General features: G+C 35.2%; 1 protein-coding gene across 1 annotated transcript; it reads left to right on the top strand.

Annotated features, from left to right (window-relative positions):
• The first annotated feature begins 5,881 nt into the window (after positions 1–5,881).
• On the top strand, positions 5,882–12,851 carry LOC132561158 (monocarboxylate transporter 3-like). The gene is made up of 6 exons (XM_060225884.1): positions 5,882–6,097; positions 7,976–8,125; positions 8,471–8,845; positions 10,770–11,051; positions 11,415–11,540; positions 12,608–12,851. The coding sequence occupies exons 1-6, from the start codon at positions 5,947–5,949 to the stop codon at positions 12,733–12,735; spliced, it is 1,212 nt and encodes a 403-aa protein (XP_060081867.1). The 5' UTR covers positions 5,882–5,946; the 3' UTR covers positions 12,736–12,851.
• Positions 12,852–13,778: the final 927 nt, after the last annotated feature.

A 13,778-nucleotide genomic window follows, 5' to 3' on the forward strand; every position in this document is an offset into this window, starting at 1 on the left:
TAGCGACAGCAATAGTTATATATAAATGTCTGGCGAGATATTTATCAAGCCTTTTTTACCTTAAACATTACTGAGGCTTCATTTTGTTTTCATGTAAATCATCAGTGCATGGACGCCCCTGACTAGGTTTACCAATATATATACAAACTGTACATAATATATACACTTTTTTCCTTTCGTGAAAGTCGAGTACATCTCAAACCTGCTCGCTTTTCCTTTGGTATGCTAAATGCATATGGTACCTATGTACTATAGGAATCTTTATTAAGAGGTATGCTGTATGTAACTGCAAACCATCTTTAATCAAATTACATTTTATGTCGAGAATTTCAATCTTGATTCATTGTGCTGCGCAGTCTAATAACCCATTAATCCAGATGTTACATATAAGGTAAATATAGTCGATAACTAGAAATGTATAATGCAGAGCATCAGTTTCAAAAAGGTGAAATCCTTTATGACATTTCTCACAATCTGGTGCATTTCTCGGAAATGAAAAAAACTGCGTTGAGACGTGCCCGCAATACGATTAACTGCACGCCAGCGTGGAAAGAAACTTAAAGCAGTCCCGGTAAAACCAGTCGCGCGCATTCACCCTTTCAAGTATAGACCTCTGACCTACATTTGCATGATCGATTTTCTTCGGAGAAACAAGTAAATGTTTCCTCGTTAACGCTATTTACTAAATTTGCAAATATTGCTCAGAAGACAAACATAACTGACATATTGTTTTTTACAATATGTCACGGGAACAAGATGCGTTAAATATCGAATAAAACTACACGAAAATAGCAATAGACAATAAAATGGATATAGAAAGCTAGAGAATCTAAACAGGTCTCAAGGCATCACGTTTTTAAAAGAATACTTCCACGTCTCTGGAAAAGGCATAAATTTGTTTGGTACATTTAGAATTTTTTTATTTCAGTACATCGTGGTAGTTGGTGGATATTAGCCATGGAGTATTTAGTCAGTTCCCCGTCATTCTTGAAGGCTGTGCCGTTTTCGACGTGGGGACCGCCAGACAATATCGCTACCGGGGAACAGTTTCTCCGTGAAAGGATCATAATACAACAGTATGACGGATATAGCATGTCCAGATTCATCTGCTATAATAGTAGAGTGATCTTAAATAAAATGTAAATTTATCAACATTCCTAACTATGGGTACAGATCTAATCGTACAAGTCTAAGATTTAATAATTATTTAACATAGACAATGTAAAGGTGAGACATCTCCCGAGCTACAGCTACAAGCCCGTGCAACCTCCGCAGATCTCTGTGGACGCCTACTGCTCTAAACGTATTTGTAAGCGAGATATTTCGACATGTTTTCGGTCATAATGGACACAAATATAGCCATAATGAATATACATATGTTTTCATGGGCAACGATCGAGAAACTGTTCAACTTATTTACCCTTTCACCTCTGCCAAATTTTGTACACGTTTCAGTACCCGAGTTTTTCGCATTTTCAGATAACGATATGTTTTTTTCAATTGACAGATGATTTCAAACAGTGATAAAATCAGCAGTAAGAAACAAAGATATATAGCAATTGTGCAGTGAAAGATTTTAATCAATATAAGAATGTACGTACCATGGTTTAGACTTAAGCCCGAAAGTGGGACGTGGTGACCATGACATGATAAATGATGCCTTTATATTCTCTAGCTTTCGATATCCATTTCAACAAGAACAATATTGCTCGTAGTTTTATTCATTATTCAATGCATCTTGTTCCTGTGACATTTTGTAAAAAAAAATATGTCGTTCATGTCCGTCCTTTGTACAATATTTACAAATTCAATAAAAAGCGATTACGAGGAAACATTTACTGGTTTCTGTGATAGGGTGGACACGCGCCACTGACGTTACCGGGGCTGTATTAAATTCCTTTCCACACTGGCGTGCAGTAAACCGTATACACCCTACCCGTTCGTAGCTACATGTATATATTAATCATGTTTACAGTTAAGTAGGTCGATTTCAACGAAATCAATTCTACCAAGAAGAGGTTACGTTACTGGACAGTGGAAATACCATTAGCAAACACGAGCTGACAATCAAACATGGCGGCACCCAGGTATAAGTATGCATACCCTACACATGGACACCAGGGACAATCCAACCCGGCCTTTCAATATGGGTATCCCCAGCAGGCTCCTCCCAGCTACTTACCGCCAGCCCAACCCAACAACCAAGTAAGTAGAACATTGATTCATTTCCTTGCATGTTAATTAAAATGAACAAAAAATCACAGTACCTAGAAATAGGTATTGCACGTGACCTGGCTATGTGTACTAATATGGTAATAAGAGAGATGGCCACACAATATCGGTGGTGATGAATGCGTTCTATATATAGATCTACATGCATACATGATTAACAAAGATCAATGACCTATATCCACAGGTGTTTTGTAGATCGTTAGATATACCAGGTCATGTCATTTAAATGTATGTAGGCTCTAGAAAGACATTTGCATGTATACCTAAATAAACGTAAGCATTGTTTTCGTTTTCTTTTTTCTTTCTAATTTTCGAATGCATATCTACCATTCATATTCAGTTATAAGTCAAAAAAAAAAAAGAAAAAAAAAAAAACTATTAAACACGTGAATTGAAAAAAAGTTTTGTTTCCGAAGCCGACCCTATAGAGGAATATTTGAAGGTAATATACATTAGACTAGCAGAGAGCTAAACCCTAACTTCCCCATTATCACTCATTGTATAAATCATGACTGTTTGAAATGTTCCAAAAGAGAGGGTAGGGAAGGATGGGAGGATAATAGGCGGGGGGGGGGGGGGATAGGTTTACAATGCAATTCCTAGGTACACATTATCTAGAAGCACAATAAATATAAAAGAAAAGCAATTCTGCACCTTCTACCTGTGTATGTTATAGGAAAACTCAAAGCTGAAAACAGATTAAAGTTATAATAGAGATATCTTCGCTATTCTTAAAAATATATACACCAGGAAATTAAACGCTTAAGTAAACATTAAACTTCGTCGAGAATGAGGCTGTTGTTTCATTTCTTACTCCACTTGGCTGTTGAATTTTTAGAAGAGATTTTTAATCTAGAAAAATACCTTTTTATAACATCTAATGAATATGATTTTAAAAAATTAATTTCTACATTTTCATTGCTTGTTCGAATATCATTGAATACGATGTTTTCATTTCAAGCGATTGCTGGAATGCCAAATATGATTACACCTTAAATAAAGAAGAATTAATGGACATTTCCGTCTTTACCAGTAGTTTTTTATGATTGCTAAATAATGAGAAATACGCAGGAGTCACTAAGAATAAACAATACCGAAACCAAGCAGCGTTTGAACTTAAATGAAATTAAGCGTTAAATTGGATAAATGTAGTAAGTAATGAGAGAGAGAGGGGGGAGGGAGAGAGAGGGGGGGGAGAAAGGGGGGAGAGAGACGGGGAGAGAGAGAGAGGGAGAGAGAGGGAGAGAGAGAGAGGTGGTGCTATTTAAAAAGAGTAATTAAATATTTCAAATTTCAAAAGGGTACGTATCATCTGTTTCTGATTTGAACGATAAAATATGCCTTTGTGGAAGCACCTTACGAATTAGTGTGACATTTATGCAGGCTCATACCACATATCAAAAATCAAGCTGAACGTAATTTTTGTTATATAAATGTTCTCATATAATTTAAAGAGCCAAGAAGAATAGTCAGTTCATCATACCAATGAATATCAACTGATGAATTTAGAAATCGTTGTGCAAAACCTGTATAACCAACTCATACTTACTGCATGCATTACACCTATTTCCCGAATTTATGAAACTTGTAAAAGCGTATCACGTCTTAAGATATCTCCTTTACATAGTAAATACTGAGCTCATTTCATTATAATTACTAGTTTCAGGATGGCCACTTTAACAAAAATTGAAAATCCCCAAAAACGTCCAGTTCTATTCATTGAAATACATTATAGCTTGTTCATTATTATGAATGTCTCTGTTATCAAATTCCTCTGCAGAAATAGCTCATACGGAACGACCGTCTCATCTCAGTTACCATTCGTGACATGTATAAAGAAAAGATTTTATTGTGTAAACAAGGGATCAGTAGGACATTTGTAGCAGTGGTGTTATTCCGTTATCAGAAATTTAGAACGTGGAAAATTGTGACAAACAAAAACAAGCTTCAACTTTTTTTTAATAATTTAGACAAAAGTATTTGGAATATTATTGATACAAGATGAAAATATGTTTTTATGACAAAAATGATTTAAACTTCTAATGTAGGAGACCAGAAACTGATTTTTTTAAAATTTGATGATAGCATTTAACAGCTTGGATATGTTACCTTGGTTATAGTAGCAATGATGTAAACAATTAATGTATTTGGGATTTTATTTGAGTTTCAAATTGATACTAATTAACGAAACAAGTGGTCGGTTGGCGCAGCGGTAACGCTAGACGTCCGGGGTTCGAATCTTGTACGGATATGAAAAAGATTATGGTGTCATTTACCCAATCATTTGAGTTTTCCCCCGGTACATTGTTACGTCAAAATGTTATCTTGTTATGTACAATAAATAACAAAACAATCGATGGATATTTAAGATATCAAGAAGCCATCTGTAGTTCACTTAGTTACTGGTGAACGGGAATATTTGTCACCAGATTATTTCCAATATAACACGTGATATTTTGTGTTCATCATAGACATGTTCCTTCAAAACAGAAACAAAAAGCTTGATAAAGATATTTTCTTTCTTTATATATATAGTTATTATTATCCGATATCCTTTTAGGTCTATTTTGGTTGATTAAATCTGGTGTCTCGTGAAAATAAGCAATCACTTATAAGGTGATTCCTACTTACTTTTACTTCTGAATTCTCACTAGATTCAGGCATACTAGACGTCGCTGAAATTTCTCCTTTATTACAAGAAATTAACTACAGTGTACACGAGGAATGTTTTATACCTAATTTGTCGAATAAATGCACGTTTTTCTTTACACCTGAACACTTGTATTTAAATAAAATACTTATATTTGGCATGACTTGGTTTCTTTTTAAGCTATCCATATCGACAGATTTTAAACATGGGGTTGCTTATTCGACTTTGGTTTCCAGTATAACAACACGCTAATTTTGATTGGCCTACATATGCCTTAAAAGGATTTGTTGTGTATATGTGCTACCACCAATTTACAATATTTCCGGTCCAATGCACATCAGTTGTGTCTAAACAACATTGCTGGAGCTAGAGAGTATCATTAACACAATAAAGGAAAACTCTTTTTCCATGCGTGAACACAGTACAGTTGATAATATTGTGTGATTACCAGGAATTACACAGCCAATAAAAAGTCTGATCAGGAAAGATTTCATCGTTCTCTAGGCAGTTTTGCCAACTGATACATCCAGCCAGATTCAACGATGCCACTGCGTTTAAGAGGATTCAATGAATACATTTGCAACACCTTTCCCGGAATCACGTTGCCGGTTGTCGCCATATAAGGACATCCTTTTTGGGCAGTGATAGTACCCAGATCTTTATCTCATGTATATATTTGTTGATTTGTTGCACGCGGAGAAGTAGCACTAATTGATCTAGAAGTGAAACCATGGTCTGTATACGAAACTAAACGTTGGCTATATGTTATAGATCGTTAAAGTGTAGTCACTAATGATTGACAGGGGCAGTCAACATAACGACTGTATGTTGTTATTGTCTGTTGCTGTGCATGTATCAATAGAACCATTACCACGCAAGGTGGTCGAAGATTAGATACTATTTTACAGAACTGGCTGGGAACTGAAATCCAGGTATTATTCCTGATCATTTATTTTGTTTTTGTTTAGCCGGCAGAGGCCATGCAGGTTGGTGACATGGAGCTGGACACCTCTGGTCCCGTAGGATCTGTGTATAGACCCCCCGATGGTGGCTGTCGGGCGTGGATGATTGTCCTGGCATGCTTCATCATCCATATGTGCAATTCTTCTGTGTTCATGCTGGTAACTGTTTTATCACAAGATTTCGCCTCTGAATTTGGAAGAGAAAAAAGTACCGACATCTTGGAAGCATTTATTGCTGTTCGAAAGTTAGGAGGTAAGATATTGTCAAAATCAAACAAAATCATTTGTTTTGACTTCAACTATCATAATCAATATGCCAAAATGTTAAAATTTACTTCAGAGTGTGCATAATGAATTTAAAATTGTATTAACTGTTCGCTTGCCCTGTGGTGCCCAGTGGGGGAAAATCTGACAATTTCAGAAAAAAATATCTTGTTCTTCAGGAATTACAGAATATTGTTAAAATTTGGTCTGAAACATTCATGTGTGTCTAATAGGTTGGTCTCCGCCCCCTTGGGCTATTGGGATGGGACGTGGCCTAATACGGGAAATAGAGCAAATTGGTTCAAATCTTACTCCTCCTGTGGGAATGATTTGCTCATATTTAGTCACAAGTATCCTATAGAGTATAGGAATCCGTTTTCTGTAAACTTTGGGATTCGGCCTTTATGGGTAGGAGGTACAGGTCAAATATGGGAAATAGAGCAAATTCCATTAAATCCTTTTGCTGTAGGAATACCAGGATGTCGACCTAGTTTGGCTTAATCGCGCATGGCTGGATGTGAATTAATTTTGTATAAACGGTGGATCTCAGCCCACTACAGAGGGAGGAGGGTGGAGTTAGGTCCAATAGGGGAAATAGGGTAAATTATCTAAAAACGTTGTTCTAACGTAAGAATGTTTGGAATCTGTCCCAATTTGGTGTGCTAAACGCTCCGGTGAATGGAAATTAATTTAATATGAACAGTAGGTATTGGCCCCTGAAGCGGGAGGAGGACCCAATAGTGAACATAGAGCAATTTTTTATGTACCAAATGTACACTCAAGTCTAGTACACTAGTCTCCATAGTGTTTTAACCGCGAATGACCGAGGAATATAAAATAGATCAAATAAGAGCTTCTTCATCAAGCCTACAGAATACGTACTAATTTGTTACAGAAATAAATATTGTAACGATCTATTGTAACTTTTACCCCGAGTGTTCATTTTCCAGTTCCCTTCAAAAGTTTAGATACAAAAGAATTTATTTTTCACTTATTTCATGAAACAATCTATGATTCTCTTCATTAGTTTTTTTACGGCGTCCATTTATCACCGAAGCAAGCGAAGAAATATGTCCCCACAAAATCACAGCCTTCATAGTGTTGGTTGTTAAAAATCCAAGATGGCCAACTGTTGACCATTTTGTTACTAGGCCAAAATATGAACACAAGAAAGAGTTATGACGGATAATGATTAATGTGAAACGTAAAGGAGAATAAGACCAGATGTTCCGGAAAAGTAAGCGTCTTCCGCTTCATCGAAGACATCCATTAATATCGGTCAGTCCAAGTTAATAATGTTATGTTCTCAAACAGGATATACAACAAAGGAACCAACGGATAAGTTAACGAGCATCAAACACGTCCAGCTTCATATCACACAAGAAAATGGAAAATTTCTCCATGACATCACAATGACGGCCATATACTACTTCATAATTTCCTTCAACATTTATATCCACGGTGGTTTTCCGTCAGTTGACGATCTCTTGAAAATTAAGAAAGAAAAATATATTGGAAAAAATGCACGGTATACACTCTAGGTTGGAAAAGCTGGAACGTTGCTATCCAGAGACGAAAAGTTCGCAATACGGAAATAAAAGCATTACGTGGAAAGCTGTCCATATTGGTTTCGTTGTAAGAAAAGATCAAGATTATACGACGTGACCATTTAGTCAAAAAACAAAACGTCATCAATATATCTGAAATGAAATTAAACGATTTTGAAAGATTTTGGTGGCCTGATCTGATTAGCTCATCGATAAGTTCAGCCTTGTGTGAAAACAAACAGGTCAGACAACTAAAGCACTTGACCTATGATACATTAAACGAATTATACAGTTTGTTATCTGTTTTGTTTATTTTTCAGTTGTGGTGGCTGCTATCTTAATGGTGCCGTTGGGATATCGCATTGTAGGAATCATTGGCTGTGTTATGTATGGCGGAGGGTTATTTGTGGCGTCCTGGCTCGAAAAAGATCAGGAAGACTTTGCTGCCTTTCTGTTGGGAGGAGTTTCAGGTACCCAGGCCATTCTGATATCAATATATGTAAGAGGGCGAATATTATAATAATGTAGCGTTACCATGTCAGGTCAATGGCCTTGATTACCTGCAGTAGTTTGGCTACAAAGAAAAAATATGATATGCATTTTTTCATTCAAAATCCTAGAAACAACTATTATTAAAAATACAGTGGTTCTCACTCGAAATGAACACAATTGCAGTTATGTACACAAATTAAGTGTAAATATTGCATAAGAAAAATCTAAACACATACTTTTAACAAATCTGCATATGTTTGTGCAAAGACTTTAGCAGAAGAAATATCACAATTGCTCTGTTTGTCCTTAATCTGTTTTGATAGGTCTTGGATCAGCATTTCTCTTACTCACAGCGATCGTTCCTCCTTTGGAATACTTTTCGTCAAAGAGACTGCGTGCAATTGGAATTGTTAGAGCTGGAGAGGTGATCGCTGTCATAGGAATGCTTCTTTTATCTTTTGCACCTAATTTAGACAAGGACATTGAATTGGATTTTAAATGGGAACATAATTTCCGCTATCAATTAATCCCGATAGGTATCGCGTTGGTTTGTAGTATCACCCTCACACCGTTGGAACTGAAGAGCTCCAGCAGCAATACAAACTACATTGGCCAGGTGGTTGGACTCGTGGATTGGAAGCTGTTCAAGGATTTGGTGCTTTACTTCATTCTTATTATCATCTTCCTCGATCAGTTTGGTACGTCTGTTTGCTTTTTAAAGTTTAACTCGTTTTTGTCCCTTCTGCATCAGCTGCTAAGCTACTGAACGGTGCCGTTCTCTTGTATCTTTAGCACAATTATTTTCACGGCCAGTCACGTAAGACAGCCGAGTTAACTCCTAAATATAGTAGACTATTATATTTCGAAGTGCGACAGATTTCCAGCAATGCCGCAATTGTAAAGAATATATAGTTAAGGATTGGATCTTGCTTTGATGATTTACATTGTATCATTATATACGTATTCTATTACATATACCTATCCATATCTATTTGTATTCTGCAAACCTAGAGCAAAATTTAATTAATTTCATTCAGAGTTTAGCACCAAAGTGTGACATTTCTTTCCCCTTACAGAATCTGTAAAGGAAGTTGTCATACGTACAAATCAGTGTTAGCGTGGTCAAATTAATTGACAAATGAAACATTCTAAGCTCTGTAGTTTCACTGACTCCAACTTCATTGGAAATGTAAAATTTAAAAGGAGTTTTTAAGATGAATAAAGATGTCATTAGGTACTAGATATTTGCATGTTTACAGTCAAATGGAATCAAATTAATTCATATCCCGATATCAACCAATGTCAGAGGAAATTGAACACATAAGACCTTAAATATCTCTATTGTTATTTTGTAAATTCATTTGGAATAGAAAACAAACATTAGCATGGTTTATATATAAGGACTGCATGATATTAGCCGTGACATAATAGCAGTATTTCGAACAGTTCTAATGATAATTAGTATTTAGTATTTATATAATGATACGAAAAAGTATGTCAATGACCGAAACGACCATGCAAAACCTGATCTCAGTATAACTAAACTAAATGGGATGATCCTACAACACGCAGGCAATGGGACATTGACCAAGATTTACTTGCAGAAATATACACTATTAAATTTCAATCCAAGCTGTCTGGAGTTATCTCCCTTTTACAACGTGTTTTATTGAATACAACAAATTGATACCAGAATATACGAGTAATCAGTTCAAAAGGACATTGACATTATATCGTAAGTATATTGTATATTTAAATAGTGTAAGTATGCATATAGACGGCGTGGTAGAATATACATGATGATTACGAACACATCTGCATTCCAGCAAATTATAGAAAAATGTATAATATTTTGGCTAAATTTGCAACAACTAACATAGGCTAAAACGCAGCTAACATATATGTTTTTTTTCTAAATCGTGAATGAACACCGGTGATAGACTCAGCAACATTTTAGATACAGTTATAATTTATAATTACTTATTACCAGCGAGCTTGTATTAAGTATTATTATGGCCTCCATTTTGTTCAAAATGCTACATCATGTAATAAATCATATGTGCGTTTGCGAGAGTCAGTATTGCAAAACTTCTAAACGACTCGGAAGTTACTCCAAATATTTATCTCTTAATTGATATGTCATTTTAAACAGGGAACTCGGTTAAAGTTGGGGGTTGGAAGCTCAGTTTGAACATTCTATTTAAAAAAAAAAATATTGTAAGGTCACCCGAGACAAAGTCTCAACTGACCAGTTGCTATTGCCAGTTATCCGTCGTCATGCATCATCCGTTTTATATTTAATTTTTGATTTCTCAGGACCCAGAGTTCGAATGTAGGGACTGCAGTGTGAGATCAAATGAATGACCTTTACCCACTTTCTAGTATCTTCAAATCTTCAAGGTCACAGATGTAAATTGTATGAGTATTTGTATTCATTTCCAGTTAGAATCAGAAAAAAGGTTGGAATTTCGTCGTCAAGGAGGTTCAGTGTTTTGAAAACTTCAGAGCAAGGCTCAATTTTCTGCAATGTCCTTAAGATTCTCACTTGATACAAACAATACTCTGAAGGCTTTAATCTATATGCTGGATATTTGATAAGGCAGCTGCTTTCTTTATCAACAGGTAAGCCTTTGCCCATTGACCAATACAGTGAGCTGCTGAATACAGTCGAGATTGAAGACATAAATGCTGCGATAGTTGCCCCTGTGATACCCAACATTGGTGAGCTGGCAGGCCTGATACTGATGATTTTGTGTTGCTGTTGGACGAATCGAGAAACAGGAACTGTCCTAATTGTTATTGGTATCGTCAACATTGTTGCCGGGATAACCAGCTGCGTCGCACCCTCCCTCGAGTCTTTTGGACTGATTGCTGCATTTGGAGCATTGTTTGGACTAAGCAAAGGTTACACATGTTTTGTAATTAACGATATCGACGACGAACAAAACAATAATCATATACTTAAATTGTATCCGTCTCTTTCTCAGTTTGATATACAATATTGAAAAACACATTTTGTGTGTGTGGATTATTTTTTATTATCCCTATGAAGTATGATAGTCCACTATTTACATATATACGCTGCTGAACGGATGTTTCGATTTTAAACATGACAATCCTTTTAAACATGTTATAATTTTACAATTAATTCGTCCCATTTTAAAGATTTCCATTCATGATACCGTTTCAACGTATGATGCTACATGGGTTTAGACCATTCGGTGTGAAGAGATTTCTAACCTACTTATTTTTGTTAATTGTTTACAGGAGTGTTCAACTCGCTTCTTGACAATACCATACCGGATACATTCGGTAAAGGAAGCGTTCGTATCGTGGAGGGAATGTTTGGTTTGATGGTTGGTATCGCGGAATTGGTGGTCACACCTGCAACAGGTAAGGGTGATCGATTTATTTTTCAAATAACACGATAAACACAAAACAAAGTTGAAAAGATAGCGATTAGACATTAAAAACTGAAAAAAAAACAAGATGAAACTTGTTTGACGTATCCAGTATTTATCAATCTTCAGAAGATCAATTCATCTATTTTGTAAAAAGCAGATGAAATGCATAGACGTTCTGGAGATATTTAAAATACTGTGATCAAACATAATAGTTTAAACTGATTAGATTATTTTGCGTAGCATTTATTTCAACACTACAATGTACAAATAATAACGAGCGGCTAAGAATAAATACGTTTGTTATCATCACAATTGAATCTATCTCGATTAGGTACTCTTTTGAAATGAAGGCGACTTTAGACATGTCATTTGGGCAACTCTACAAACAATCAAGCATTATCACAACTTCCAAATTGCTGGTTGATGCCGTTCAACGATTTCAACATAATCTTTTTTCCGATTTTAGTTGGAAACTGTTATATGTGGAGATTTAAAACGATGTTATGAACCTTTGATCAAGTGTCACCTTTACATGTAGTTTAGTGAAATACATCCTTTAAACTTCATCTCCTTAGTGACTTGGGACAATCTTTCTTTATGACATTTGTAGAAGGTGCAATATGTAGATATGTGTTTCCAACAATTTTGTTATATGATACGACATTAACATTTACCTTGTTATAACTTATGATGTTTAGAAGTAAAATATGTTTGTCTAATTTTGAGAGGATAACCTAAATTATCGAATTTTCCTGTTACCATTTTTATTCTAGGATATCGCAATCATTACCTTTATTGCATTTGTCGAAACCTGTTGGAGACCTTTTGGCAAATTACAGAGAAGTTTTTTTCTGGCATATAACAAAATAAGTAACGCATGTTCTGATATTCTGATGGTTTGAGATTGTACAAAAGAGACACAAATGAATAGCACCTTTTAATTTTATTTACACATTGATAAAGAAGAATCAAACAATGAATTAAACTGCATCTTACAGCTGTTTCGTCCTTCAACGATAACTAAATTAAATTAAGTTTAACTTCATCTCTTTTCAGAGGATATATTGGATATCGACGAAAGAGACCCTTGGAGGTTCACATTCTACATCGGAGGAGCTCTTGTCATCGTCTCCGGCATTGGAGCCATTTTAACACGATTTAAAAAACCGAAAGACTATAAATAGAATTTTGGAGAAATTGATTACCTGCCTCCAGTATGTGTGTTTTCTTATGGAATATCACATACATTCCTCGCATGGTAAAGTCACACATATTTGTGTGCGTATTTTTTCTGATACAATGGTGGAACTGTTATTAAGATGAAATATAAATAAAACCAGACTGATAAATTAATATCAAACTTTAATAATTATATACTGCTTTTGTTTATACAAATCTAATCCGATCTTCCTTTGACTCTAGTTTATTCACATGTTTATATCAACTACAAAGCAATTAATACATTTCCGCAAATTACACTGACTAGCACCTTCAACTTAATTGTACTAGAGAATGGGTTTGTAGTATGTCCAAGTATTAAGAAATGGTGACAATAACAAATATATCTAAACTCGGTCTTCAAACATAAGCATATACTCTCGTTCTTCCATTGTTATTTTGCTGCATAAAATGCACTTATATGTAATTGTCAATAAAGTCATTACAAAACACGGATTTGTGTTCTATTGAAGGAAGACTATGATATGGTACTAGTCTATATTGATCGTATATTCAATAACATGTAGTTACGTACTCGAGATACCATTTACAAGACCGAGGTTCGATTCCCGAACAGACGTGAAAAGCAATGGAGGTCATCTGCCCACGTGGGTTTTCAGCCTATTATTTTAGTTCGCTTCCCTTGTTTGCTTTCATCCAGACCAATATAATTTGTTTTTGAACTGTTTGAAAACTAATAAAGATTAAATTGTTTAAAGGGTATGTGAGGTTAATCAGAAGAAATTATCAGTCACATTCTATATCTACATTTATTACTAATAATATCGTGCCAAATTAATACATTTCCGGGTCAGCTTCACTAATCAATAATCAGATAGGATGCTAATCGTGAATGTACCAAGATCGAATTGTAGATTTGGCATGAATTAATAGTATTTAAACGTCATCCCTTTAGAATTTCCAACATTAATAAGGGTTTTTTTTCTATTAATGCACAACTTTGATTTGGTCTTCATCAAATTTAAACAGATCATTACGATTTTAGTTC

This window comes from Ylistrum balloti, unplaced genomic scaffold (genome assembly GCF_031769215.1).
Source record: "Ylistrum balloti isolate Yb309-2 unplaced genomic scaffold, AGI_CSIRO_Ybal_v1 Utg371156, whole genome shotgun sequence".
NCBI classification, from domain to species: Eukaryota; Metazoa; Mollusca; class Bivalvia; order Pectinida; family Pectinidae; genus Ylistrum; species Ylistrum balloti.

Excerpts from the sequence above, each read along its gene's own strand:
- LOC132561158 (XM_060225884.1), top strand. The coding sequence starts at position 5,947 with ATGATTGTCCTGGCATGCTTCATCATCCATATGTGCAATTCTTCTGTG. Across the intron at positions 6,098-7,975 it reads TGCTGTTCGAAAGTTAGGAG|TTGTGGTGGCTGCTATCTTA; the intron begins GTAAGATATTGT and ends TTTATTTTTCAG. Across the intron at positions 11,052-11,414 it reads ATTGTTTGGACTAAGCAAAG|GAGTGTTCAACTCGCTTCTT; the intron begins GTTACACATGTT and ends AATTGTTTACAG.